Below are 26,193 nucleotides of genomic sequence, written 5' to 3' on the forward strand. Positions count from 1 at the left end.
CCATCTCAGGCTCTTTCGCAGGACGTAAGAGGATTGAATCCCCCAGGAAGAGTGGAGGATGGATAGGGAAGCAAACTTGAAAGCACAGAACATAAAACATTTATCTTGAAACCACAAGGACCCTCTTAAAAGTTAGAGAAGGTGAAAAACTATATTCAGAATAATTTCCAAAGGGCATATTTTGATGCTGAGTATCAGTATGTTCAAACTCACTACAGTGACTACTGACATTTATGCTAACAATTCCCAGGTGGAGCAGTCCTAAGGAATTACCTGCATGTCCATGAAGAGGGGAATGTGGCCGTGGGAGAGTTGGAGATGTGCTGGATGTTACAATCAAACTCTTCCTGTTGCTCGTCCGACAGCTGAAAGGAAGAAAGAAAGAAAGAGAAATGATAAGGCATGGTCAGGTGAACAACAGCACCTCGAGGCAGGTTCTGCAGTGTCTCTTTCAGACAAGGAAGAATCTCAGTATTTAGGGTGGAATTTTCTCACACTCTCGATTTCAGTAGTGACCCTGCAAAGGAGGAAATGTTCAGAGACAGCAGTGTTTTAACCCCCTGGAAGCATTTACTGCACAGGCTACTGGAGATAGCTGGTAACTCATTCCTGATTCACAGAACATGTGCAATTCATGCTTTACAACTCACACAAAAAGCAGAAAACAATGTAAAATACCCCTGAGTGCTTTGGATACTCTTACCAATATCCAACCTAGCAAATAAATCCGTTACAATTATTGGCTTGGTTATAACAAACCAGAGCATATTCCTTAGGGCAGAGTTAAAATTACAGAGCAGTGTTAGCACAACCCAGCAGATGAGCAGGATTACTAATCAAACTTAAAACCTGGGATCCAAAAATCTTTGTGAACACATGTGGCAATACCGATGGAAAACTCCACAAGTTTCAGACATGCTTCCACCACATCAACTCCACTCACTGCCATGACTTTGTTCCAGCAAGGAAAGTGACACTTCTTATGGGACAGTTCAGACTTATTTTTCCCCTGTTGGAGTTTCAGAGCTGAGCCAAATGAAGAGAAGGATGTGTTTCTCCATTTGCTTCCCAGCTTGTGACTGCTGGTAGCAAACATTTAGCTCTGAAGGTGATAAAAGGAATTGCAATGGGCGAGGGAAGTATTTTTGTATCATGGGAGCTGTGAAGAAGAGCAGCTAGACAGTTAAATCCCTTTGTGATTGCCATTTTTTCTGTTCAAACAGAACAAATGAAGCTCCCAGCAAAATCTTACAACTGACCAAGTATTACAGCTACATACATCTATTCATTGTACCTCCAGCTTGCTTCCTAGATGGCAGAAACATTCCTGCTTACTTCAGCAGTTCTCAAAACGTGACAAAAATCCCACTGGTGTTGATAGGGGTGGGAGAATAGCCAGGAGCAGGGAAGGCTGAGCAAAGGCTGAGCAAGGAGCTCGCTGGCCCTGCTCCAGGGGTGCCCTGTGAAGCTCCACACTGGGCTCCCCAGGCACAGGCAAAGCCTCTTTGCTTGCAGACCCCAAAAGCTGACGTCTGCCAGGTCCTTCCTGCACTGACTGATCTGCTGGAGCTGCCCAACAATAAACACACTCGGGCTGCCAAGAGCTACAATTTAATGCAAAAGTATTTTGCTGCCACAGGATACAGTGCATCTGACTATTATTATTTGTAAGCTTATTTTATTGCTGTTCTATAGGAAACTAGAGAACTTGATGCAGAAAAAAATACAAGTGAACTGCCAACTATAATAAACAGTAATAAAGTTGAAGCACCATTAACTGCTATTCAGGCTCTTTAGTGTACTTAAAGCATTCCTCAAAATTATCCAACTGATTCCATACAATCTCCATTTACATTCATGTATTATTCAACAACAGTCCATCCAAAAACTGATTGCCATTGTGCACATCTCATGGAAAAACTAACAGCCTGATTTTAAGAAGCTTAAAATCTCAGTTCATGGATATTTTTAACATGTTTTAAGTTACTTTATTCCAGTAACTGCTGAAATAAACCAGAATACTCAATTCCAACATTAATACCAGATAATCATTGTTTATATTAGCACAAAATCTCTCTTGCAACATGAAATTCCTGAACATTCTAGTGTAATATATATTACCATGTAAAAAGTAAAAAAAAAAATCCTGGGCATTTTACTATAAAATATACTATAGGAATTTAAGATCTTGCTCAATATAAACCACTAGTACAGTGGAGAAAACAGAGCTCCATTCTCTACAGTTGTATCTCTTTGCTAAAGAGAGTTCCTAAAGTACACTTTACCACAGCAATGTCTGGAGCTGGCTATGGAAACTTGGTATATTTAAACCACAGTGTAACAGGGGAAGTGAACTGTCCCAAACTCAGAGTTTTTTAACTAGTTGCTGCATTTTCCAAATTGAACAGAGTTTTACAAACCCATTTTCTCTGCTGTCTTTGCCAAGATAAGGAGCCAAAAGAGAAAGGGTTAAGGGGCTGGAGAGCAAGCACACAGCTGAGACCCCTTAAAATAGGTCAGGTTTACACAAATGTACCCAGAGGAGGGAACGGCTTGGAGTGAACGCCTAGCCTCAAGTTGGGAATAAAACATTGTTCTCTTTGCACCCTCAACATTGGATAACTTTTAATTTTCCTGGATCTCTCATCTGCAAAAGAGAAACACCACTTGGGTCTGTTTAGCCATTTCTATGAGTTATGTGTGTTGGCAATAAGGCAAAGCTTGAACACAGAGACTAAAAACACAACACAACACCCAACTGCTTAAATTCATGTTATATGTTGAGAAAAATATACAAGTACAGTCATACTCTCTACCGTCTGAGGAGAGCTCTCTGAATATAGAGAAAAAACTTTTAACAGATTTAGAAATCCTAGATGAAATGCAGAACAAGAGTGACAAAGTTCTGCTAGTCACTAAAACACAAAAAAAGGGTGAAGGGAGGAGGTAACAGGCAGACTTCAGTGGGATGACCTCTCCCCCTACAAGTCACTACAACAGCATTTGAGCACCTCCTAAAGAAGAACAGTGAAATAAGAAAGAAGCAAAGCTGGCTTTAAGCAGGGCGTTGTGCCAAAGAGATTCAAACTAGTCAATTTAAGTGCTGGCAGAAACAGTTCCAATGAAGAAAAAATTATTTCCTGGAAGATGCATTCTAGCCAGACAGTGCTGGGTTCAAAATTGAGCCACCAGGCCAATGATAATGAGGAGATCATATTGTTAATCCTTTAAATTGCATTAATTATTATTCATTACTGTTCACAAATTCTCAAAACAATACTGTATGTCTTCTTGCTCAAAAATTAATTCAATCTACATAAGAAAACAGGAGTAATAGGGGAAAGTAAAAGGGGAAAAGGTTGGCTATACCTCTCTTACTTTTTAACTATAAAAAAGCCAGTTTTTAACCAGTCCAGAGAGATTTCAAGCATTATTATTTGTTTATAAGCCAGAGTTTTGCTGTTTTCATTAAACACAAGGCGAGCCCTGCCCTGAGCTTCCTTTCCTCTCACATTTTGCTATGGGTCTTGTTAACCTTTTTTTTTCTCAGATCCCACTTCATAATTTCAGAGAGAAAATCCCCTCCAGGTCTTCCAGCTTAGGCATAACACGATTTTAATAGTGCAGAGTTTCTGTAGGGCCCAGAGCTGTAGGGCTGAGCTCTGGAAGTGCTGCCCTCCCTGCCCTGGTCGAACACCCACACAGCCAAACTTGAGTCAAAAACCTGTGAGAACACAGGAGCACCTCGACTGAATTCTGAAAACACATAGTAAAATGGATATTTTATATTGAAATAGTTGAAACAATGCCTTGGCATCACTGTGGAAACACAGCTTTTACTATTTCCAGAGTTAACCTCTCTGCCTGCAGTAAAAATATCATTTGTTACGTGAACTGAAGTGTCCCCAGTGTGTTCCTGAAACTGAACACTGCAGGACATCGGACGTGGCTCTGGTAACTGGACACTGCTGTTGGACCCACTGAAATGTGCCCACGAGCCAGAACCCTTGCCCAGAGTTATTTCTGAGCACATTTGGCTTTGTACCTGTGACCTGCATGCAGCCCACAGCTCTTCAGCTGCACTCCAACTACTCTCCTCCTCTTTCTCCTCCTCACCCCCAGACAATGCCAGGGCAAGGCTCTAAAATGAGCACCATGAGTGCTCCTTGTTTCACATGCATAATCGGTCTGAAAAAGAAATCAATGTCTCTGTTTCAGCATAAATCGATATTTGATTCTTTATTTTAGCAGCTTACTCCAGGGACATCTTTAACTCACTGAGCAAAACTGATTAATGCCCATGAGGCGTTCATGTAATGAAAGTGAGAGGCACAGGAAAAACAATGTAAATCTAAATAATCAACCAACACTATCACGTAATTTCATAGCGATGCTGGTTATAAATGAATAATGGTCATTATAAATGAGTAATGATAAAGAAGTTTCTCAAAATCTATCTGAATTTATAGGCCTTGAGGAATTTCACACCTGAAGCTGTTGGAATATGTAAGTAAACAAGATAACACTGATTGCACAAACCTTCTCATTGACTTTGACAGAAATCAACTTAAATAAGATATATGGAAAAAGTATAGCACAAATCATATTTTGGGTAGCATTCATGAACATATTTTATTCGTATTATTGATTCATAATAGAATTACTAAGGTTGGAAAAGACCTCCAAAATAATCAAGCCCAACTTTTGACCAAAAATTTTAATTTTTGAATTTTGTAATGTACCTCAGGTTGTGAGAATGCCAGATTAACTCTTGCATTAACTTCTTTCAAAACAACATTTCAGAAGTCAAACATCAGACTTGTTCCAGATTTGATATTCAATTCAGTGACCCCAAATCCCTATGAACTGGGATACAAAATTCAGAGCGATCAGATCTACAAAAGTTATTTGTGGTTACATATTTTCCTAACATGCAATATCACCTAACCAAACTTCACCAGATTCTCCTCTGATGTTACAGAAGTTTGGTTTCAGTTGATTTGCTTTACAAAGAATTCTTTATGAGAAACAGACATTTTGGAAATGAAAATAAGTATTTAAAATTTTTATTCACAATGACAGAAAATTTAAAAAATCCAAAATCTGCATGTCAATGAATGCAGCAGCTGTGCAGCAATGTTAACTAGATGTGGAAGTTATCGTCTTAATTATAGTAATTCAAAGATGGAAGCAATTTTGTAAGCTTTAGCACTACCAACAACAGGGATAATTAGTTCTCTAAAATAGATAAGTAAGCATCTGGTTCAACTGATTTCTTTTTTTTAACATTCAAGAATAGTTTAAGAGTTATTCATCCTAGAATAACTGGGGAAAAAAGTGTTATTATTCAGGGTGTAGGTTTGGGGGGTTGCACATTCCTACAATAAACACTTCTTTTGTTGTAAAGAAATACAATTACACACAGCTAAGATGTGAGGGATGGAAGCACAAGACCACCAAGCAACTTCCTACATATTGCAGGCAGAGTCTCCATCACAACAGACACAGAGCTATTTTCTTCCCAACATCACAGAGGAAAACTGCATTTTATTTCTTGTCATTAAAGTCCCAGGAGCAAGGAAACATCCTGAATTTGGATTCCTCGCTGGTTATTTTGTCCAGACTAAACAACTAAGGAGCCTTTCTCCAGTGCATCTCTGGACAATCTTTCCCTGCCATTCGCTCCTCTATAATATCAATCCCTAACTCCCATGACCTTGAGACTGGATTGCAGTATTCCTGTTTCCACCACCTTTCTGAAGAACTTCAAAAGGGGTCTGAACTTTGGAACCCAAATAAAAACGACAATGAAAACCAACTGCCTGAGTGCAGGGTCCTCTTCCACAAGATCTTTGCATGGAGTAGTCAATTACTACAACCACAGAAACAGATGCAAGTTGTTCAGCAAGCCAGGCTCTACTCAAATTTGTGTTGACCATTGTTTTGAAGCTCATGAGACAAAATAAACTGGACAAAAAGAGAGGAGCACAGAGTAAAACGATGCAGTCAATTTGTGAAGTGTGGGTTGCACTTCTGTACAGATTTCCAGAGAGTGCAGGGGGGTAAAACACACAAAGGACATAGTTTTCCATTATGTCACCACACCTTTCAGCATGCTAACAAACACATTACCCGAGGTGAACACTGAGTCGAGCAATGCAAGGCTTACAAAGCAAGGAGTAAAATGGGTGCAGATGGTTCTTTTGTTTTAAGGAAGATTAACATCTTTGTACTTAGGAATTAACTTAGTGCATGGAAGACCATTTTCCTTTCATCTAAACCAAGCTAAATGTTAGACAAGCCCTCCTACCTCATTTAGAGCTCAAATTGAAGAAGCAGCATCACTGCAAGCTAAGAAATTACAAAAGAAAAGGCTGAAATTGCCAGTGAACACCAAATTTATGTCTAATTTGCCTAATGCTTGAGGCTGGTGCACACCTGCTTACACCACGCTGTATAGTCCAGACCTTCTGCATTATTAACAACATAGGAACAACTCTGCAAAGCCAAACAAAATGAGATGTCACAACAAATTACAATGACTGGTACAGCCATTCTCAAGTGCATGAATCCACTTTATTCTGAACACTCTCCAAACCTATCTTTGTTTTTCATAAAAGAACAAAAGTAAGAAAAAATCTCTGATTATGGAAGGGAGACCCCAGAATAAATAGAGACATCATTTAATGGGCAAAAACATAAAACAAACCTTCTCAAGCATTCTTATCTCCTACTTCAGTTGTGTTATGCATTACACTGCCATAAAGTTACATCACAAAGTGTGAAAGGCTGATTTAATGAAAGCTAAGCATAACTGCATACTTTCATTTCCCATTTCCTCCAAATCTATTATTAAATGCTTCACGTAGCATGGCTGCTTTTTAAGTAATTCTCTACTTGGCAATTCTCACAGAAGATAGTTTATCACATTTCTTTTCCTCCAAAAAATCTAAGCAAACAAATTCCAAAATGAAATGACAAAGTGATTTTATATTGTTTCAGATCCTCTAACCGTGGAGCATACAATTACATACAGGTGTGCAATGTAACAAACTTTCTCTAAACATTCTCCCCAAAGATGCATCCAGGAAACAAAATAAATGAGCTGAAAATGGAAAGAAAGTTTTCCAGGTTTAATGTAAATGTTACATAAAATAATATGGAAACTCATTTGGTTGCTTTGTAGCATTCAAGATGAACAATTCTCTTCATTTTGTTTCAGAGCATTTTCTTAGTTTAAGAATCAAATGTTACAAATGAGCTCATTACCAGCTACCTGCGGTTCCAAATCTCGGCATGAGGATTAATTACTGATCTAATTTTAAATCTATTCTAACAATACACTATTTTAGAAATAATCTCCAAATCAGACTGTCAGGGGAGTTGCCTCTACTGCACAGAGCACAGATTTTCACACAGCAGAACAGCAGAGCAGAACCAGGATGGGAACACTCTAAACAGGACTAGGGTGTTTGCAATCAAATTATTTGCACATTTCAAAAATACACGTTCTGAAGGTGCTCTCCTGAGCTCTGCTGGAAAGGTTTTGCTCTGTTGGTAAGACTCACCTTTCCAGCTGTGGACACCAACAATAACAACCCCACTGCAGAGGGTCAGGGTTTGTCCCTGCTTGGCAGAATGTCACACTTAGGATGTGCTTTCCTACCAGTTGGAATCACAACTCTGCTTTGGCTTTCAGACAAGTGCTGGGCCATGCTTCCACCCCTGGTACCTCTGCTATTTTGCACATGAGCCTCACTTACTGCCATCCTGAGCTCTCCAGTATCAACTGCCTTAAGAACCACCCTGCATATTTAACTTCCAAGCAGCTTCCAGCATATCAGAGCACAGAAAACCCTGAACAGAACGTGGCACTGCATAGGGACAAACGTGCCAGAAGAGCAGACAACAAAGAGAACATGTTGTTAGACAACAAACTGACTCCCTGGGTCCTCATCTGAAACAAATTCCTCACCACTTTAGGTAGCTTTTTGTAAAATTGCCATTTCTCAATTTTTTCAATTCTATATACCTTTTGGCAGAAGGACTTCGTAGGTACTTTGGATTTAACTCAGAAGCTAAAGGGACCAAAATACCTGACCTTTTAAAAAATACCCAAAACCACAAGGTAAGCTGCAACATGTATATTATCATGCTTTGCACCACTGATAGATCAATACTCTCATCCCTCCTACCTCTTTTGACCCAGGCACTGCCCTAACCATTGCCTGCTACAAGACTCATGCTCTTTTATCTTATTGGGATTTCTGTTTTACATTTCTTAATTTTGCAGAGTTTCAACATACAAAAAAATATTCACTGAATAGGTAAACAATTCTCAAATTCATCCCTCGTAGCAAAGTGTAGTAGATAACAATATAAATCCAGAAAATTAAAGTCTCACTCTCAATTTGCCTACTTTATAATGATCACTTAAATTTATACTTTTGTTTCTAGATCTAAAATCTGAGAATGCGCTTTCTATTTTCATTAAGAAGGCTCTCCCCTTTCTAAAGCAATAATGTTTTCCAACTCTTAGAAGCTTCTTACAAAATAAAACCTAAAGAAAAAAATCAGCATCAACTTAAAATAAAAAAAAAAATTTAAAAAAAAAGATACTTCTAAAAGACAGTCCAATGAAGAAAGGTTTATTTCCTCAAGAGGGGAAAACCATTTTTCTGTGAAAGTATTAAAGTATGTGTACATGTACACACAGACAAACATTCAGTCTCTAAAGGCCTTCAAATAGAAGCATCAAAACCAATTTGTTGCACATCATGTTTGCAAACACACAAAGATGGGAAAAAATCCATGAAAACATCTCTAAAAAGTAACAGCAATGCATGAATGTTCTAAGGTAGACTGACAATAGCCCAATGGACATATTAGGAAAATATCCAGGCTTAACAAAACTAATCACAGTAGGCAGCCTAAAAAACTTTTGACATTTATCCAGGACTAAGCTGTCTTAGACAGGAAAATGCCATGCTCTGCCTGCCTGCACTCCACCAGGGCTGAGCAGAGCAGTTCCCCATCAGAACATGACAAAGGTGAGGTGTGTGTGCCAATGTGGTGCTTTAATTCAAAACACCAAGAGAGAATACAGATTGCTCATGTTGTTCCCTTCAGCTTTGGAAGAAGAAATGCTGCTTTGGACCTTTCTAATCAATGCACTCAATAATGGCAGAGAGGGAAAAGATGCTACCAAGATAAGAGTTAGCTCTAAACATCAAAGAAGGGGATGGACAGCCCCTGAAGTTCTGTGGGCGTGGAAAATCCTCAGTGTAGCCAATAAAACTGGTATAAATTCATGTAGAGAGATACACTGCAGTGTTGGAAATAAAGTGTTCATTTTATGTGGCCCTTACTCATTTACAGAGACAGGTCTGTCGATAAACCACCATCTCGGATAGAAACAACACACTTAGAAAGACATGAAAAAATTATTTACCAAAATACGCTAGATAGCTATACTGCAGTATGTATCAGATCAAATAAGCTGACTACTAAAATAACAAGGAAATACACCTGTAGAAGGCATTTCATGTTAATGGAGCAAGAAAACCACAAAAGGCAGGAGAAGAGGAGGAGGCTCTGGGTGCAGATCCTGCCCTGGCACACAGAGCAGCCCTCAGATCTGCAGCAAGGGGAAGTTTCTGGAACAATCAAGCCTGATTACATGTTAAACCTCATTCTTTTGTGTAAAGCCTACTTGCTGAGCCAAATGTTCATTATCCAACAGCCATCAATTTTTCATACAAGGATGGCTGTTCCCGTTTAATAACTATACAAATGTGTACTACAAATAGATGTGCACTCACAGGGTTTTGAAATTTTAGTGGACTGAAGATGGAATAACCAGTCACAAAACTGAGCAGAAGAAAAATACAAACATTAGAAGTTACAAGCAAACACTAGAAGTCACAAGCAGCTAAAGCTTGTTCATGCAGTACATCCAAAGGGTGAAGCAGTTCCCCACTGCCAAGAAAGGGTAGTTGCTTAAAGAGGTATTCTACTTAAGAAGACTAAAAAGTAAAATTAAAATCAATTCCACTTACAGTAAGATAGTAGAAAGCAGTAAATACAAATACATGAAAGTATCAAAAATTAATGGATGGTAGCAGTGAGAACAAAAAGACATCAGAAAAAAAAGTAGGAAAAAACTAAAACCAAGTAAAATCAGAGCCATAATTTACACAGTTGTTAAAAAAGCAGATATTTAATAAATGTACCTCATGTAAAATTGGATCAGAATGCAAGCGAAGAAACTACTAAAAGCTTTTTGAATGCTTTATGTACTTATTCATAACCAAAGGAACTAAGGACAGGTAAGCATTATTTTTACAATTGGTGTGTAACAAACTTTAGCAGAAACTCACAAGCACAGGCAAACATAACCCTAATTTTCTCTGAGACAAAGTGGGGAGAGATAAGGCTGTTAAATAACAGTAGCCTATTGATGTATAAGTAACAGAGTGTTGCAAGACTCATTTCTGGGAGCCATGTATTGTGATATCCCAGTGTTCTTGATGCAGCAGTTCTGTTCTACCCATAATCTGAAACCAGCATGGCCAGCATGAAACCAAATGAGACCCATGAAAATTGCAGAACATACACAAATGAAGACACAGAGGAAGACAAATGCCAAACACTTACAGAAAGTCAGGTATTCAAATTCCATAGCAATCATGCCTAATTTAAGTCTGCTAATTGTAACACACTCATTTACCACGCAATCAAGACTGGAACAAAGTTAAAGGACAGGAAAACACCCGATATACTGGAAATAAGTAATTTCAAATGCCACTGCAGGATTCAAGCTCGCTTCCTCAGAGAACAAAGATTCAGGGAAAGACTGTTCTCATGTGTGCCTGCAGAAGATTTTTATCTCACGTCACTGTGAGTCTCTCCTCTGGCACATGCTCACTTGCCAGTGTCGCATGATACCAGAAGTAACTCCTCCAACATCAAACAGAACACGTCAAGTGACGTTTACATCTGCTATTAATTCTGAAGGAGTTTAAATTATATGCTTAGTACTGCATCAGCACAGCAGGCAGTAATGAATATGAAGAGACTGATGCGAGCATCATATTGATATACAAGCATAACATTTGTTTAGATTTTCAATATATGACTAAGTTTTGTCTTCATTTAAATGTGACAGTTGAATACCAAAGTCGAGGCATTTTTGTGGAAAAGATGGTGATTGATTCAGCTGACAATCTCAACATGTCCAGCTTACTGCATAGCATTGCCTAAAACAATAGACAAGAGAGACTGGTATCAGGTGGCTTGGATTTCATAGCTGGCACAAGGACTCCCCTGCACAGGACTCATCACCATCCCCCTTCTGAATCCCAGTTTTCTGGACCCTTCTACCTTCAGCTGACATTGAATCAAAAACAAATACACTAGAACAGTCTTCAAAACTAAATTTTTAAGAGGCCTGGAATAAACTAGGATATTTCACTACAGAATAGGTTTTATCTGCGAATCTACTCTAAAGAATACTTAGATATTACTCTGTAGTCCTCAAAATAATATGAATAAAAAAAGATAATTGGACTATGAGTGGAGAAAAAATATTCAGGGATTATCTGATAATTAGCTACAAATGTAGAATCAAATCACTTCAAAAGTGTTTTCCTAAATGCTTTGAAAATATGTTTACTTGCTCAGTATGGTAACTGAGATGGTGGCCAATACAAAGTGTTCAGCACCCGACTGAAAACAAAGTCATTTCTCTCCAAGTAGGTGTCTGATGATAGAAGATGACATGCCATACACTGTATCTCTCAGCTCCTTAAATAAGGTCTCCTTTTCATTAAAACCATTTTGCTCTAAGGTGTGCAGCTCCTTGCTAACGTCAGCATTCAGCTGCCAGCAAAATAACAAGAATCCCAAGTGCACTGGAGAATGCCTCTCACTTTGCTCCTGACCACAACTTCATTTACACCTCTCCAAAGAGCAAGGACCTGCAAAGAGTAACATCATGGTATGGGCAGAGGTTCCTCAGAACCAGACACATCCCCAAGTCCATCCCGGAGCTTTAGGCTGGTGGGCGCTCGGATTTAAAACGCACTTGTCAGAGACAAAAAACAGTCAAAATGAGCAGATGCACAGACTTTGTAAGGATTCCAACACCCAAATGTGTCGACTTCAATTAAACACAAGAACTGCACATTTCCAGGCCAATCACGTGCCAGTATGTACTCTCTATCTTACTTTCCACAGTAGCACTGAACAGCTCTGAGTGTCCTCTGTAAAGTTCAGGATCTCCCTTTTCCTCATACCTCTCCTCAAACCAGTCTCTTACCCCAGTATTTCATTTAGCTCACTTAAAACACCAGTGCAAAATTATTTTATACTCAGCAGTCTCCTTCACGTGAAGGATCCAAATAATTCATTAAATTGTCCGCACTTTGTGTGTTGCTTCGTTTCCTCTCCACAAAGGTTTTGACTTGAAAAACTGGTTTGTCCTGGGCAATAGCCAAATGTTCATACAAGAGAGAGTTTCGATCCGAACAAAAAGCTTTCAAGGCTCAAAACTTCAGTGTTAACCCTCTAAGACCCTTGGGTTTTAGTTGAGCAGGGAAGCTGCCAACTGTATTCAAAATGGATATGAAATATGATTTACACAGAATCCCAGATAAACTAGAAATTATAAACAATCCAGGTGGGTTGCCTGAATTGTTACAAATGTTTTGGGGTTTTAGGAGGACCTTTCTTCCATTCATTGGACCAGCCTCTTTCACTGTATTTAAGTAGTGCAAATAGCCTGTAAAAGAGAGTGTATTGGAAGCTCCCCAAAATCCATCCATTACTGAACAAAATACCCATTACATTTCCATGCAATCCAGCAGACTATTGTCATAAAGAGATTTCCAGAAGATAAGGTGGAAATTTTCTCCCCCAAGCAGTGCTTTTGTCCTTAGGCCATATTCAAATACCTAGTAGAAGTAATTTGAATGAAATTTCCTCTCCAATTATGAGTGTCAGGAGGTCATTTAATATGCTGAGATGGGCAAAAAAAATTGAGCTAAGTATTAGCAAAAGCATCAGATTTCCAGGTCTTTCCCATCCTTCCCAACATACGGAAAACATTTCTTATGTTATTCATTTGAGCAAGGAAATGTGTGGTGTGACAGCTGTCACTTTAAACTTAATTATAGTATAGACTCACATTTTTAATGTTAGCTTTATGTTACCACAAAAACGTAAGCATTCTGCTAGCATCAAACTAATTGTTTTTCTTCCAAGTGACAACGTATATATGGAGGAGGTGGCATCCTTCTGACACGCACAGCTTTTAATGTCAATCTAGATGAATCAGCACAAAAAGACACTGAATACATTTGGGGTGATATGTACGGACTCACTGTCTAATGTGGTCCTGTTATGGCAGATGAAGAAGTCACCAGAAAAACACCAATGCATCAGAAAGTACCATTTATGTGCTCTTGACCACCTGATTATTTCCACTCACTCATTTACATACCACTGAAAGGTGGTTTCTCTTACTGTTTGTATTTCAATAATGAATACCAATTTTCTTAGTTACCAAGGAACTGTTTGTAATGAAATACAATGACTTCCATAGAATCACTGATTTTAGAGGTGTATTGCTACTAGAGATTGCTTTACACTTTAAGTGTAGTTAATTCTTGTGATTTTAACAAATTACTATATCACTAATTCACTGAAAGGAGAAGAAGAAAGAGAATTAAAGCATCAATGGCCATTGTGGATACAAATCCAAGCCGTCCTTCCTCACAGAAATCCACCTTTTTTCATCCTCCAGAATTATCTTTTAAGTCGCTTCAACACACAAATTTTCCACCTTAACTTTGCAAAGAGGAAGTTACTAGACAAAAGTGAAATCATTAAAACCCACAGGCACAGCCTGTTCCACCCAGAGAGGATTAAAATGAAAAAAATGAGGAAACATCAGAAATCAGCATTCTGTTTTACAAGACCAACAAACATTCACTTACACAATTCTACAGCGCTATTAATATCAAATTGCAAGCCTATATTCAAGATACACCCAAAGTTCAAAGAAACAAAAGGACTTAAATCCAGAGACATTTAATTCAAATACGCCATAATTATGCTTTATCTTTCCATAATCCAATTTCAATAGGCAATGCCTCAGTAGAGCTGATATCAGAATAACAGCCCCATATGCCCTTTGAACCAAGGAGTTCTCATATTTCTCCTATAGTTTAAACTCATAAATATTTATACAGAACCAGTTTGACAGGTAAATGTGATTTATGTTTATGTCACCCCTCCCATGAGAAACTTATGTATTTACAGTTTGCTCTTGACTTTCTCTATCCTTCTGGGAATACATTCAAGAAGAAACAATCCAGCCACTTTGACCGGAGGAGCAGATGGTTCACTTTTCCAGAGCCATTAGCTGCGGCGAGAATCCCACCAGCTGCACCAGAGAGCTCATTTCAACAAAATGCACCGAGGAGAAAGAGGAGTCCTTCCCATTTGCCTCCTAATGCAGGAGAAGCCATATGGGAGTCAAGCCCTCTAGGATTTTTAGTACATATCAGAAGCCATTATAGAGAAATGTGCCATAGCTCAGTAGTCAGAATACCACTGGTAACCCTTTCTTGCAATGTGAAACCAAATTAAAACTGAGAGAAATCAAAGGTGGAGAAGCCCAGAATTAAGAGCACACAAGCTATCACTAATGCAACAGGACCATACAGAAGTTTTACAAACAGAGCAGAGGAAAGCTGTATCAAGCATTTGTCACAGCAAAAAATTCTCTGCTACTAAACATGCCCAAGATTGCACAGTTACAAGAGAAATTTAAATTGCAATCATGATTTTTAAAAGAAGTGCACTAAGAAGTGAACATTATGCTTTAAAAGGGGGCCAATTAAAATGGAAAAATATTTATTTATTTAGTATCAGAGTACTCCATTCCAAGTCCCCAGATGCCACAACCCTGAGAACATTAGCCCACAGAAACACCCAGGTCATGGCACTGCAACACACTCCATATGCAGTGACCACTCTCACAGCCCAGACACTCTCAGGAGCAATGTTATTGCATCCACAGACACAGGATTTCAGGACAGACATCCTGGCCAGCATCACAACATCACAGTGATTTATCACAATACTGCTCAGACCAGCCAACCTGCCCACCCATCTCCCCCAGAATGGCAGGCAAAGAGCTGGAAGGCTGCCAGCCCGGCTCGGCAGAAGGTGATATTCCCAGCAAACTGTCACACATGCTCAAATATTTCATTTCTGAGGCTGGCTGAAGGCTGCGGTTTCCATCCTGTGCGAAATAGGATTTCCACATGACTTCGTGCAGCAGCTCTCTGCTCTGAATCCTCATAGTGCTGTTTGATCATTTTGAAATACCTAATACTCGTTTATGTGATTAAATCAATAAAAAGTCATCTCTTTTCCATTAAGATGCTCAGCGGATTTACAGATCAATTTCTTGCTTTTTGTACTTCAACTACTAACAAATAAATGGAATTGTAAATTTTGTGTAGGAGTTTTCTGACAACATATCACCCCTGAAACCTTGTTAGTACCTCTCAAATTGTTTCTGTCCTTGATGCGTAATTTTAAATTCAAAATGGCACACTAACAAGATATTGAAAACCTAGGATAGTTAATTTTTGTTATGACAGACACTCTGGGTGTCCACTCTGTTTGGAAGACCACTATTGTTGAATTTTCACAAAATACTACCCTTAGGCATGCTGGACACCATCTGGAACAGAATGAGCTTTAAGAGTGAGCTTTAGGAAACCAAAGTTCTGCAAACAAGAGCAATAAATGGATCCAGAACATGCAGGTGTAACACAGGTTATTTCTTTCCACAGCAGTGTCCTCCCTCACCTGCCCCAAACCAGCTCCTTCCCTCCTGGCTCTCACAGCCAGCCAGATCTCATTACACCAGGCTGCTCCCATGCCCACAGGTTGGTGGCCAAGAGCACCTGAAAGCCAAGTCCAACTTACCTTAGCCTTTAGAAATGGAGGCACAGGACAACAATTTGCCTTCCTTCCCTCTCCCCACCCAAAATCAAGAAATCTGTAAGAAAATATGGAGCTTTGTGTCTGTCACTCCATCAAACCCCTGCTGCAAGTGCTCAGTGGGTGTGAAAGTTACTGCTTGGAGCAGAGACATCAACACACAACCTGAATCTCAAGGAGCTCTTTAAAAAACAGGCTAAAGACAACAATTTTGAAAAGAACATCGCTAATTAACATTGCGTTGCTAATGCAATTCCTGGCAACTAAAATCTCTATTTATTTACAAAATCTTTTTCATTGCCACTAAGATTTCTAGAAGTCACTGGCAGCACAGAACACAACTATGATAATATTTAAATCACAAATGTGGAATAATAACAAGAAATGATGAGTCCCCCAAAATATTACTTGGTAGAAGCTACAATCCTCCAAAAAAGATTAATGTAATTTCTGACAGCTGATGAACAAAATTCACCCTAAAAGTCAAGTCAAAGCTTATATTCTGAGTCTTACATAGATTATTAACTGTATCAACAAACCAGCTGCTGAGAAATTCTGATACCAGCTGCAACTGTTTACTCATAAATCTGAATATACTGCTTTAGTTAGGATTAGCTGCCTACCAGTCTCACCAGTAAGTTTCCAGGCTACAAACGTTAAGCTCCACAGAGCACCTGATGAGCGATAATTATGTTGATATTTCCCAGTCTTGAAGGGACACCCCTGTACTGCATCAGATCCGATACCATTCATTAGTTCACACACTTCAATGTGATTTTATCAAAATCGAGAGAGCAGTGTAAATACAAACGCTCATACTATTTACTGCTACATTAATATATTCAAATAATGAATAAAAAAAATGCTAAATGCATTAAACATTATTTAAAATTTAAGGTTATGCACATCTCTGTGAAGACTGTAAGTGCTGTAAGTCAAAATATTTGCAAGTCTTTCATGGTGCTGCCTATTTCAACATAATACTGTTTTGCTACTTCAAATAATAAAGCAGCTTGCTCCCAGTAAGCATCTATCCATCATTTTGTTGAAACAAACCCCTTATCACATTCACATAGTATGAGAAGGAACAATGCATTTAAATAAATATCTTTAAAAAGAACGATCGGTGGATCTGCACAGTATGATTTTTACAATGAATACAATCACAAATCATTCAGAAATTAAGAAATCATATCTAACGTACTAGGAATATGATTTAGTCGGTTAAAACAGAAAAAAAGGCAAGACTAAGCAGTATTAAAACAAGTAGCTCAGAAAAATATCGTAAGAATTACTCGCAAAATCCTTAGATTACCTTTTGGATCGTCTCAACATGCTGGTAGCAGGCAGAGAGAAATTGGACAGCACTGTCCAAAAGGAGTCAGACATGATCTTTAAAAGCTTTCATTGCTGGGAAAATACAGCACAATCAAGCCACTAGCAATAAATAAGGAACTAAATAATACCAGTGACAGAGCCAATGCAAATTCCCTGTAGACCTTGCAAGCTGTTCCATTAATGTGAGACAGGCAGGCAAGCGTACATATTGCTGCTGTTTCCACTGCCTCTGTTTTCTCCCTGCTCCATCCCTGCCTCCCTCCCTCCACCTTAGGAGGCAGTGCAAAATGAGATATTTATTCTCTTCCTAATAGATACACTTTAAACCTGGAGTTTACAGAATACACAGCATACATGCTTTCTGTACATCTCTCTGTGTTCATCTAATTACAAACAAAATATTTTCAATATTTTCAAAACCATAACTGGGCTCTGTTTGCATTCCTGAATAACACAGGGGGGTTTAAGCCATGTCTGCACAGAAAGCACCACTGCCTAGTTTGTGTTTTTATTCTGACATGGTGGCTTTTCTTTTCCTAACTACATGAGACTCATCAGGGGCATTTTGTTTATTTTTCTTAATTAATCTTCTACCTTTAAACAAATCCCATCTTTCATCTTTAGTAACCCAAGCGGATTTTTAATTAAAAAAAAAAAAAAGAAGATTCCAGTGCCTCCAAAGATCAGTTTAAAACCAGAAATCCATTCTCCCCCTGAAGTCAGCCACACCACATCCACGTCAGTCACAGTAAACACAAACTCCTACATAGCACCTGGTGCCCAAAAACAACTCAACCAGCTGAATTCTGACAACAAAACGCAAGCAGGGCTTGCGTGATGCACATCAGAGGTTTCCCACACACCCCCTTGAACATCAGCCACAAGTTCACTGCTCCCCTTTGTGCCTGTAGAAGCTTCTTGCCATGTTTTTGCTTTTTCCAGGGTCTAAACAAAACAAAACCTCACTGGAGCTGCCTTTTTTTTTGTTTTGTTTTTGTTTTCTTTTTTAATTTCAGTATGCAATCTATGTTCTTTCTATTGTGGCTTTTTTAAGCACTTCTGCCAGTAGCAAAGCTAATGATGTTCTCATATTTCAGCCTTCTTGAGTGGCTTTTTATCACAGACATGAGAAAGATGACAATCAACAGCTGGCACAGCTTTCCATGCACAACACAGCCCTTAAACAAATATACAAAAATGTCTGGGAGAAAGACATCCCACTAGATTCCCTTTAGCTTTCCACAGAATCTCATGGAAAAATTAGATTGTCTTCATAATTTTCCATTAAATAATGACATATTTTTAATAAATATATTTATCAAGAATCACAGTATCTGACCAAGCAAAGTATTCCCTTCCATCTAGGCTTCAAAACAGATTTTTAGTATCTCTGCTCAACACAACCATCTTTTCTAGTGCTTTTAAACATTTTTACAGAATTAATTTAAATCACACAGTGGTTTGATTTCACAAAGTTAAAGTACAACTGAACCAAACTCTGCCACTGTCTACTACTGATGAGAAAGAATAAATATATTCATTTTTGTGTCCCCATAATATCATATACCAATCAAGTAGAAACTGAACACTAGCCTTTTAGAATTATATTCAGGATATTATGTGACCTTCCAATCCTAACAAACCCTGGTTTTGAAAAGGCATGAAAATTTTACTCTGTCAGCTAAAATATGAATTGAAATTCAGGAGCAATCATGGTGGAAAAAAGTGCTCAGCTAACTAACAAAATAAACCTATCACAACTGAAATAAATTCCTGACTGCTTATAGTTAGCAAATAAGATCACAATCAGCTAACACCCCTAAATCTGTATTAGTCACGCCTTTTTCAAAAATGATTGAAAACTCAGTAGTTGAAGACATATTGCTCATTATCACTGCACTCAGCAGCAGCACTTTCACATCTCTTGCAGGAAGGACACAAAAAGGAGAAGCCATTTTAGGAGAACATTTCTCCATGGGCATCAGTGACTGACAGCCCTACAGCAATGTTAATCCAGCTAAACGCTGTCCATCCTCTGCTGTTCCTGGGGACCACAGGGCACCCCAAGCAGGGAAGGGGATGGGGTGCTTGCTATCATCAGAAACCCGTCTGTCCACCCGTTAAACGCGATTCTGGAGAGCTTTTACCCAAAAACTGCAAAAAGCACTTTGAGAATTATGTTACAATGCTTCAAGACCAGGAGAAATTTATTTTAACACTTTATATTCCTGCTTTTCAAAATGCCTGTTCCACATGGAAGTGACAAGCTCTAATCCTGCAAATCAGCACCTGCAATGTGCAATTTTGGGACCAAGGGACTCCAGAGAAGTTCAGAGTATCCAAAGAAATGTGAAGACATCACACTTGGAGATGTAGTGTTTTTGTTAGCAAAACAGAAGAACACAGACCATCAAAAAGCTTTTAAAATAACTCATGTCTTAAAATATGATAGTGTCAACATTTGCAGAATTGTCTATATTAGCAACAAATATAGGAAGCATAAGGATTTTCTCACATCTACAATGACAAATGAAATCCTTCAAAGGAACTCTCTTACTGTCTCTGCACAATCAGCAAAACATTTTGGAGAACCTGGACCAGAAACTTCTCACTAATTCAAAAATATACCATATCTGTATATGACAAAACATGCCAACAGCACACTCACACAATAGGTTATGAGTTTTCTATTTTATTTAATTCATAATAATATTAACCCATCTTTGTGAATTCCAGGCCCTGAGTTATTCCCAGTCTGAAGAAACCTCTTTCTTTATAACATTCTTCCACTTGCCTTTCGGGATATTTAGTCTCCATCAATCTTGCTAATGCACCTTCTCCACTTTACACCCAACTTGTCCTCTGAAAAGACCACCTGCAGAACATTTCAGCAGCTCCTGTGATGATGGAGTATTTCCCTGTCAACCAAATGTACAGTTTCCAGGGCCCTCCTAATGACACTGCATCCACTGGACAGTTATAAATAGTCAGTGTCAACGACCTTCCCAATTTCTCATCTTTACCATTACCGAAGTAGGACATTAATTAAGCCTGACATTAGATGAGAATGCAATTAGGCAAACAGTCTACATGAAACCCATTGCTTTCTGGACCTTTTTTCATAGCAGCTACATTTATCATTAAATAAATTTCCTTGGTATAAGATCACCTTCTTTTAAATAAAATCTGTCATTTTAGAAGTGAGACAAACTTCCTCAAAATTTTGAAGCAGTACCAAGCACATCAATGAGGTAATTTTGAAAAAGCATATCCCAAAGGTTAAAACTCTTGTGATTGACTACATTTTAGGTTGACTATGTATCAAGAAAAGTTTCCACAAAGTATTTACTATATTTTTAAACACTTCAACCAGGATGAACCATGTAATAGTGAAGTAGTTTTCAAATGAAGACGAGTTTCATGAGTTACACTGTGGTAAAGGAAAGCTTATAATGGAAACCAGTTGAAATACTAACTGGGAAAAATGTACCTCTTCCTAATTATTCCCTCACTTGAAAGGTTACATTGTATTAAGCTTCCCCTAGGAAAATGACACTTTCAGACATAACTTTTTAAAATAGTTATTGACTCAAACCCATGAGTAATTCACTAGAAATACCCAAACTTAAACCATTCTGCTGGCAAAGGCAAATTCTTTAGAGAAGTCACAACAAAAGAAGATACAGTCTAACTCTATAAAGAACATGTTGACTTTATTTTAAACTTTAAATTGTATGCCAAACAAGCACAGAAAATTATTCTACTATAGGTAAGCATAAATTAACACTGGTGAAGAGAGACCTGCTCTGTATCACCACACAGTGAAAAGTGTGCAAGGTGTAAAAACTCCAGCAGAAGATTTTGGGTTTTCAATAGAGAGAAAGGAGAAAGTTCTTCCTTTATGCTTTTTTTTTTTTTAAATAAGGAAGGTTCCTTTATGAAAAAAGCCTACATGGGAGATGTGTGTTGAGCTATTTGGGGCATCATTATTATTTGAACAGTGACCTACGCAAGGGAAGAACAGACTGTCTTTGAGCTGCCTGCAATCGCGAGACTCGTAACGGTCTGACAGAAAATATTAGTTGAATGTATCTTCAAGGTTCACTTTTCTATCATTTCCTAGGTTATAAAACCATGGATTTCCTCCTTTTTGGGCAGAAATGACCAAGCCACCACCCCAGAACTAAAGAGCCATGCTGCTTTACAATGTCTCCCATGGATTTCAATTGCTAAATCAGTATAAAAGAGCTCCCAAAGACGTATCTACGTGAGAATAAACAAAGAGCTGATGGCCAAGGGTTTTGGGGAACTAGCCTTCCCTCTGGTGTGCATTCCCTATGCAGGGAACATCCTAGTGACTGCACTAGTTAATGACTGAAAGGATCAGAAACATTTACTGAAGCAGCTATCAGGCACTGCACCTGCTTGGAAGCTGCCAACGCCTCATGTAACTTTAATCAGGCACAGTTACTGAACTAACAGGGGTTGCCATCCTAGTGGACAGCCTGAAATGCTATCTAATGTACTACAATATCACTGCACAGTTAAGCACAAGCAACTGCTCTGATTTCAGTCTAAAACAACTCTCACGAAATCGTACTCACTCAGATATAGAGGATGCCAACTACAGCTCCATCATCACAATCAGTATCTTCAAAGTGAAAACACTGCTAAATAGCGGTAAGAAGTGAGCAGTGCTAAAACACCATGTTAATTGTGCCCCAAACCCTATGAATATTAATAAGAAATATTCTTTCTTTGTGTTTTTATTTACAAAAGTATCACTTATTAATATGTTAATATTCCACCCAACACTACCCTTCCCAAGTAATACTAGTAAGAATCTTGGTAACTCCAATATAACATAAGCTTAACATAATTTCAAACTCACAGACTTGACAATTGGGCTCAGATGCCATCGAAAGGTCAATTATCCTCTTTAAATAAGTTACTAGATCATGCATTCTTCCCCTAGCCCTGCCTTCTGCATGTGCGATTCAAATGTCAGTTGTCCAATTTAATCAAATGTAACCTCCATATGTGATTCAAATGCCATAAAAATTGAGAAATGTTATTTGAAAAACAACAATACTGAAAGTCAGATCTGAAAATGTCACTTCCTGTTTACACAGAAATCTTCTAATGTTTTATCCAAAATGTTGTTAAGGACATTCAGTAGCACTTGTGAGAAACACAGCATCACAGAGTGCTGCTGTAACCCCAACATCCTCATCCAAAAGTTCTCCCTCCTCTTCACCAGCCAAAATTTATCCAAAGGAAAACATGGATTGAGCCTCCTCTTGCCACCATAGCGTTTCCTCATCTTTGTCATGTATTATTTATCCTGAAGCACTTAAAACTTCTTTTTTAACCTGTAATACAGTCTTAATGAATTCACTGTGCAACTGGATTTGCAAGCAGAAAGATAACTTAATCTCTTCTCCTGCCACTCCAGCTTGCAGCAGCCTCTCCATGAAGAAGTGCAGCACTTCAGCTCTTTGCAGAATTTTTCCACCTCTCACTCCCTGTACTTGAGTAACACCACCAGGTTCTTGCTAATTCTCCTGTAACATGGGTTTTGTATATATCCCAAAGAGCTGTAACACACATTCCTTGACAGACATGGTCACAACTGTTCCAACAAAACTATGTCAGCAAAGCAGATTTGAAAAGTCAGGTGATATTCCCCCCATTTTATGGAGAAGCCACAGTGCAGAGCCTAAAGGACAGACAAAGGGTAAGAGCAGCAGCAAAGGTGGCTGGCAGACTTTGTGTCTTCACAGGGAGTGAGGACTGGAGAATAAATACCAGCGGATGGCTAAAACTAAACCAAGACAACAGGCAAGTAATTAAGGTAAAAAGAACAAAGCAAACAACAAAGAGAGGGAACTGAGCTGTACTTCAGTGGGTGAATTAGAGGGCTTTGAGTTACTGAGCTCTCAATTACCACTCACAAAAGCAAGAAGGGCTCCCCACATCTATGCAAGCCCACAAAGCTCCAGGGCAGCAGGCTGGGCAGACTCTGTGCCAAGATCACCATGGTGCCCCAGGCTCAGGGCACACGTGGTGAGCAGCGAGCAGGGAGTGCTGTCACCTGTTTCACAGCGTATTACCCAGAAGACCAAATCAAGCCTGAACTCTGAAACAAGCTCTGGCATCTGATTTGCGTCTCAGTATGATTCAGGCTGTTTGCTCCAACCCAAATCTCCGGTGCAGGACGTTCCACTCCACTGCTCGTTTCCTCTTTCCCTGGTTGACACACTCAGGGCTCAGCTGAAATGTTGAGGATATTGTAAAGCCCTCGTATTTACCACGGCTTTTCTGAGACAAAAAGCTTATTTTGTGGGATGTTGGCTAAGAAGAGTTATTCTGGGAGCAAGGGGAATGCTAATGTAATGAACAGACGAAGAGGATGAATTTTACATTTTCAAGCATAAATTCTTAATGAAGTTAGAGCATGGGATAAGAATAGACTTTACAAAATAAGCATGGTACAGAAGAGACATGAGAAACCAAAACCATGCTTGGGAAACATCAGGGGTGCTAGTAGACACACACACACAAAAAAAAAGGATAAAAAGTTTATCTAGTTTTAAAGGCAGAATTACATCCTTATTTGGACATGATTTTTTAACAGAAATTGGCCCCTATTTTAGCCATTCCTCTGGAATACTATGAATCTTCACAGCAAAATCTTAGCTTTTAATCTTAAAGTCTGGGAAAACTGTGATGTCATGAGCTGTCAGGCAAACAAATTACTCCAGGTTGTGAGCCTCAGAAAAATATATATCATATAAACAGATCCAACATGAGAGCAAGCCTGGACCACAGATGTTTAAGTAACTACAAATTGATACAACTCTATCAACTGTTTTACAGTAATTCCGAGAAACCCAGAAAGGTGCCTTACAAAGCCAAGGTTTCCTAAAATACACATAATATTTAGAAGGTCTTGAACGAAGACATTTATTTTATATATGACTTCTAACATGTGTGTCTGACTATATTTAAGTGGAGACATAAATGTAACACAGAAGCAGATTTAATAAATTAAGATAAATTGACTCAACCTGAATTCTCAGCTTTGAAATAAAGTACAGAATGGACAGATATGGAACTCTTAATGATTTCTGCAGTCTCCAGAGAAACATTCATGTTGAAATACTAAACCCAAAATTTATCAGTTTGCAATGCTAAATCTTACTACACTCTACTGTAACATTAAAAATGGCACAAATAAATCTAAATAATATAGCTAGAAACAAAAATATGTAACGAAATTGCTTGAGTTTAAAATAAATTACTTTCATAACCCACCTCACCAATGACCTTTTAAGCCATCTCAGATACAAAGAAAGAGAGAAAGTGTTGATAAATGGCAATATCCATCTTTTAGTCACTTTATTTTCTTTTCTACCAAAATTTTTATTAGGAGATGTAGCATTATACAGATTTTATAGATTAGGGAAAGAAAAAAATATCAAAATTTACGTTAAAATGTATGCAATTTTTTTAAACATTTTCCAGCAAACATTTTCTGCACTACCTACTAAAATGTATCCAGTAAGAAAAGCAAATCCTATTTCCAGTTGGCCAAAGAATTCAGAACAAGCCACAGGCTTCTAAACAAAGCAGAGAGAGCCCAGATCACGCGTGCAAACCAACACCACCTGCGCGTCCAGAGAACACCCTTCCTGCAGAGACAACACAACACTCCACAGCTAAGAAACACTTCTCTCATCAGCGACCACTCACAAGAGCACGATGTAGAACACCGACCGCGGCGTCCTGCGGCGCAGTCTGCAGCCGCCCTTGCTCTTGGCGAGGAGGGGAAAGTTGCAGAAGCGACAGGTCCCAGTTCTGTGCTCCATCTCGCCACGAGCGCAGGCTGTGCGCGCTCAGCCATGGGGCACAGGCTGGGACACGTCCCCAGGGCTGCTCCTCCATGCCAGAGACAAACGCAGCTCTAATCGACTGCCTTCTGCCCTAACTAATTGCAAGTTCTCTGCAAGGGTGATGCAGGCGCTCGTGGCTTTAAAGGAACGCTTCTGGTCAATATTTGTGTGTTGATTCACTCGGAAAATTGGATGTTTAGTGATTCTGGAAGCTTCTAGTCCCTCGGAAGCGGAATGGGCAAGCAGTTGCATTGAAATGAAGTGTGGAGGAAAGCTAATGGGGAGTTTTACAAGATTTCTTTCAGTGGAAAATTTTGCCCTAAAAGTTTGCTGAGAATTATAACTTGACCTGTTCTGCTATTTTAAATTTCTCATCTGCTCATAAATAGAAGTGAGAATCTCAGGAACAAAACTAGAATTGTAATAAAGAGTACAAAAAATAATATTCACCTTCTCAGGCAAGCTATAACCCAAACATACATGATCACTTCTACTTGTGCAGCAAGTCTTTGATGAGAATCAAAAGAATTACTTCCAAAAATGGCTTTTTTTTAGTGTTTATATAAATAAATGCCCATCTCAGCCCAGAGATGTGACAATGCAATTCTCAGTGCACAGCAAGCCTTTCCCAGACAGCTGGATCAATAACATCCCTGCTCTAAAGACCTAAAGGTCTGAAGAAAGGGAAGGACAGGGAGAACAGGAAGGAAACAAAAGCACACAGAGCTCTTTCACCACGGCAAAGATTACGGTTTGAAGATTTTATTTTAGAACATTAATAATTCATAATGACAGTGTAATGTAAACTAGGTTAGAAGATTATGCTCTCAAGTACCACACAAGGGATTGAATGACAGAATAATAACAACTAGCCAAAGCAGCAAAATTTCAGGAGATAAATGAGGGGAAGAGAGAACTTAGAGCACTAAAAGAAGCATAT

General features: G+C 38.7%; 1 protein-coding gene across 10 annotated transcripts in view; it reads right to left on the minus strand.

Annotated features, from left to right (window-relative positions):
* The window catches only part of MAST2 (microtubule associated serine/threonine kinase 2), a 185,366-nt gene that overhangs the window by 64,987 nt on the left and 94,186 nt on the right, over positions 1 to 26,193 (minus strand). For all 10 annotated transcript variants that reach the window (XM_085067704.1, XM_085067702.1, XM_085067712.1 and 7 more), the window contains one exon: positions 274 to 365. In XM_085067704.1, the coding sequence (XP_084923830.1) occupies positions 274 to 365 (92 nt within the window). The remainder of the gene's footprint in view (positions 1 to 273; positions 366 to 26,193) is intronic.

Source organism: Lichenostomus cassidix, chromosome 8 (genome assembly GCF_008360975.1).
Source record: "Lichenostomus cassidix isolate B80296 chromosome 8, HeHo_3.0, whole genome shotgun sequence".
NCBI lineage: Eukaryota > Metazoa > Chordata > Aves > Passeriformes > Meliphagidae > Lichenostomus > Lichenostomus cassidix.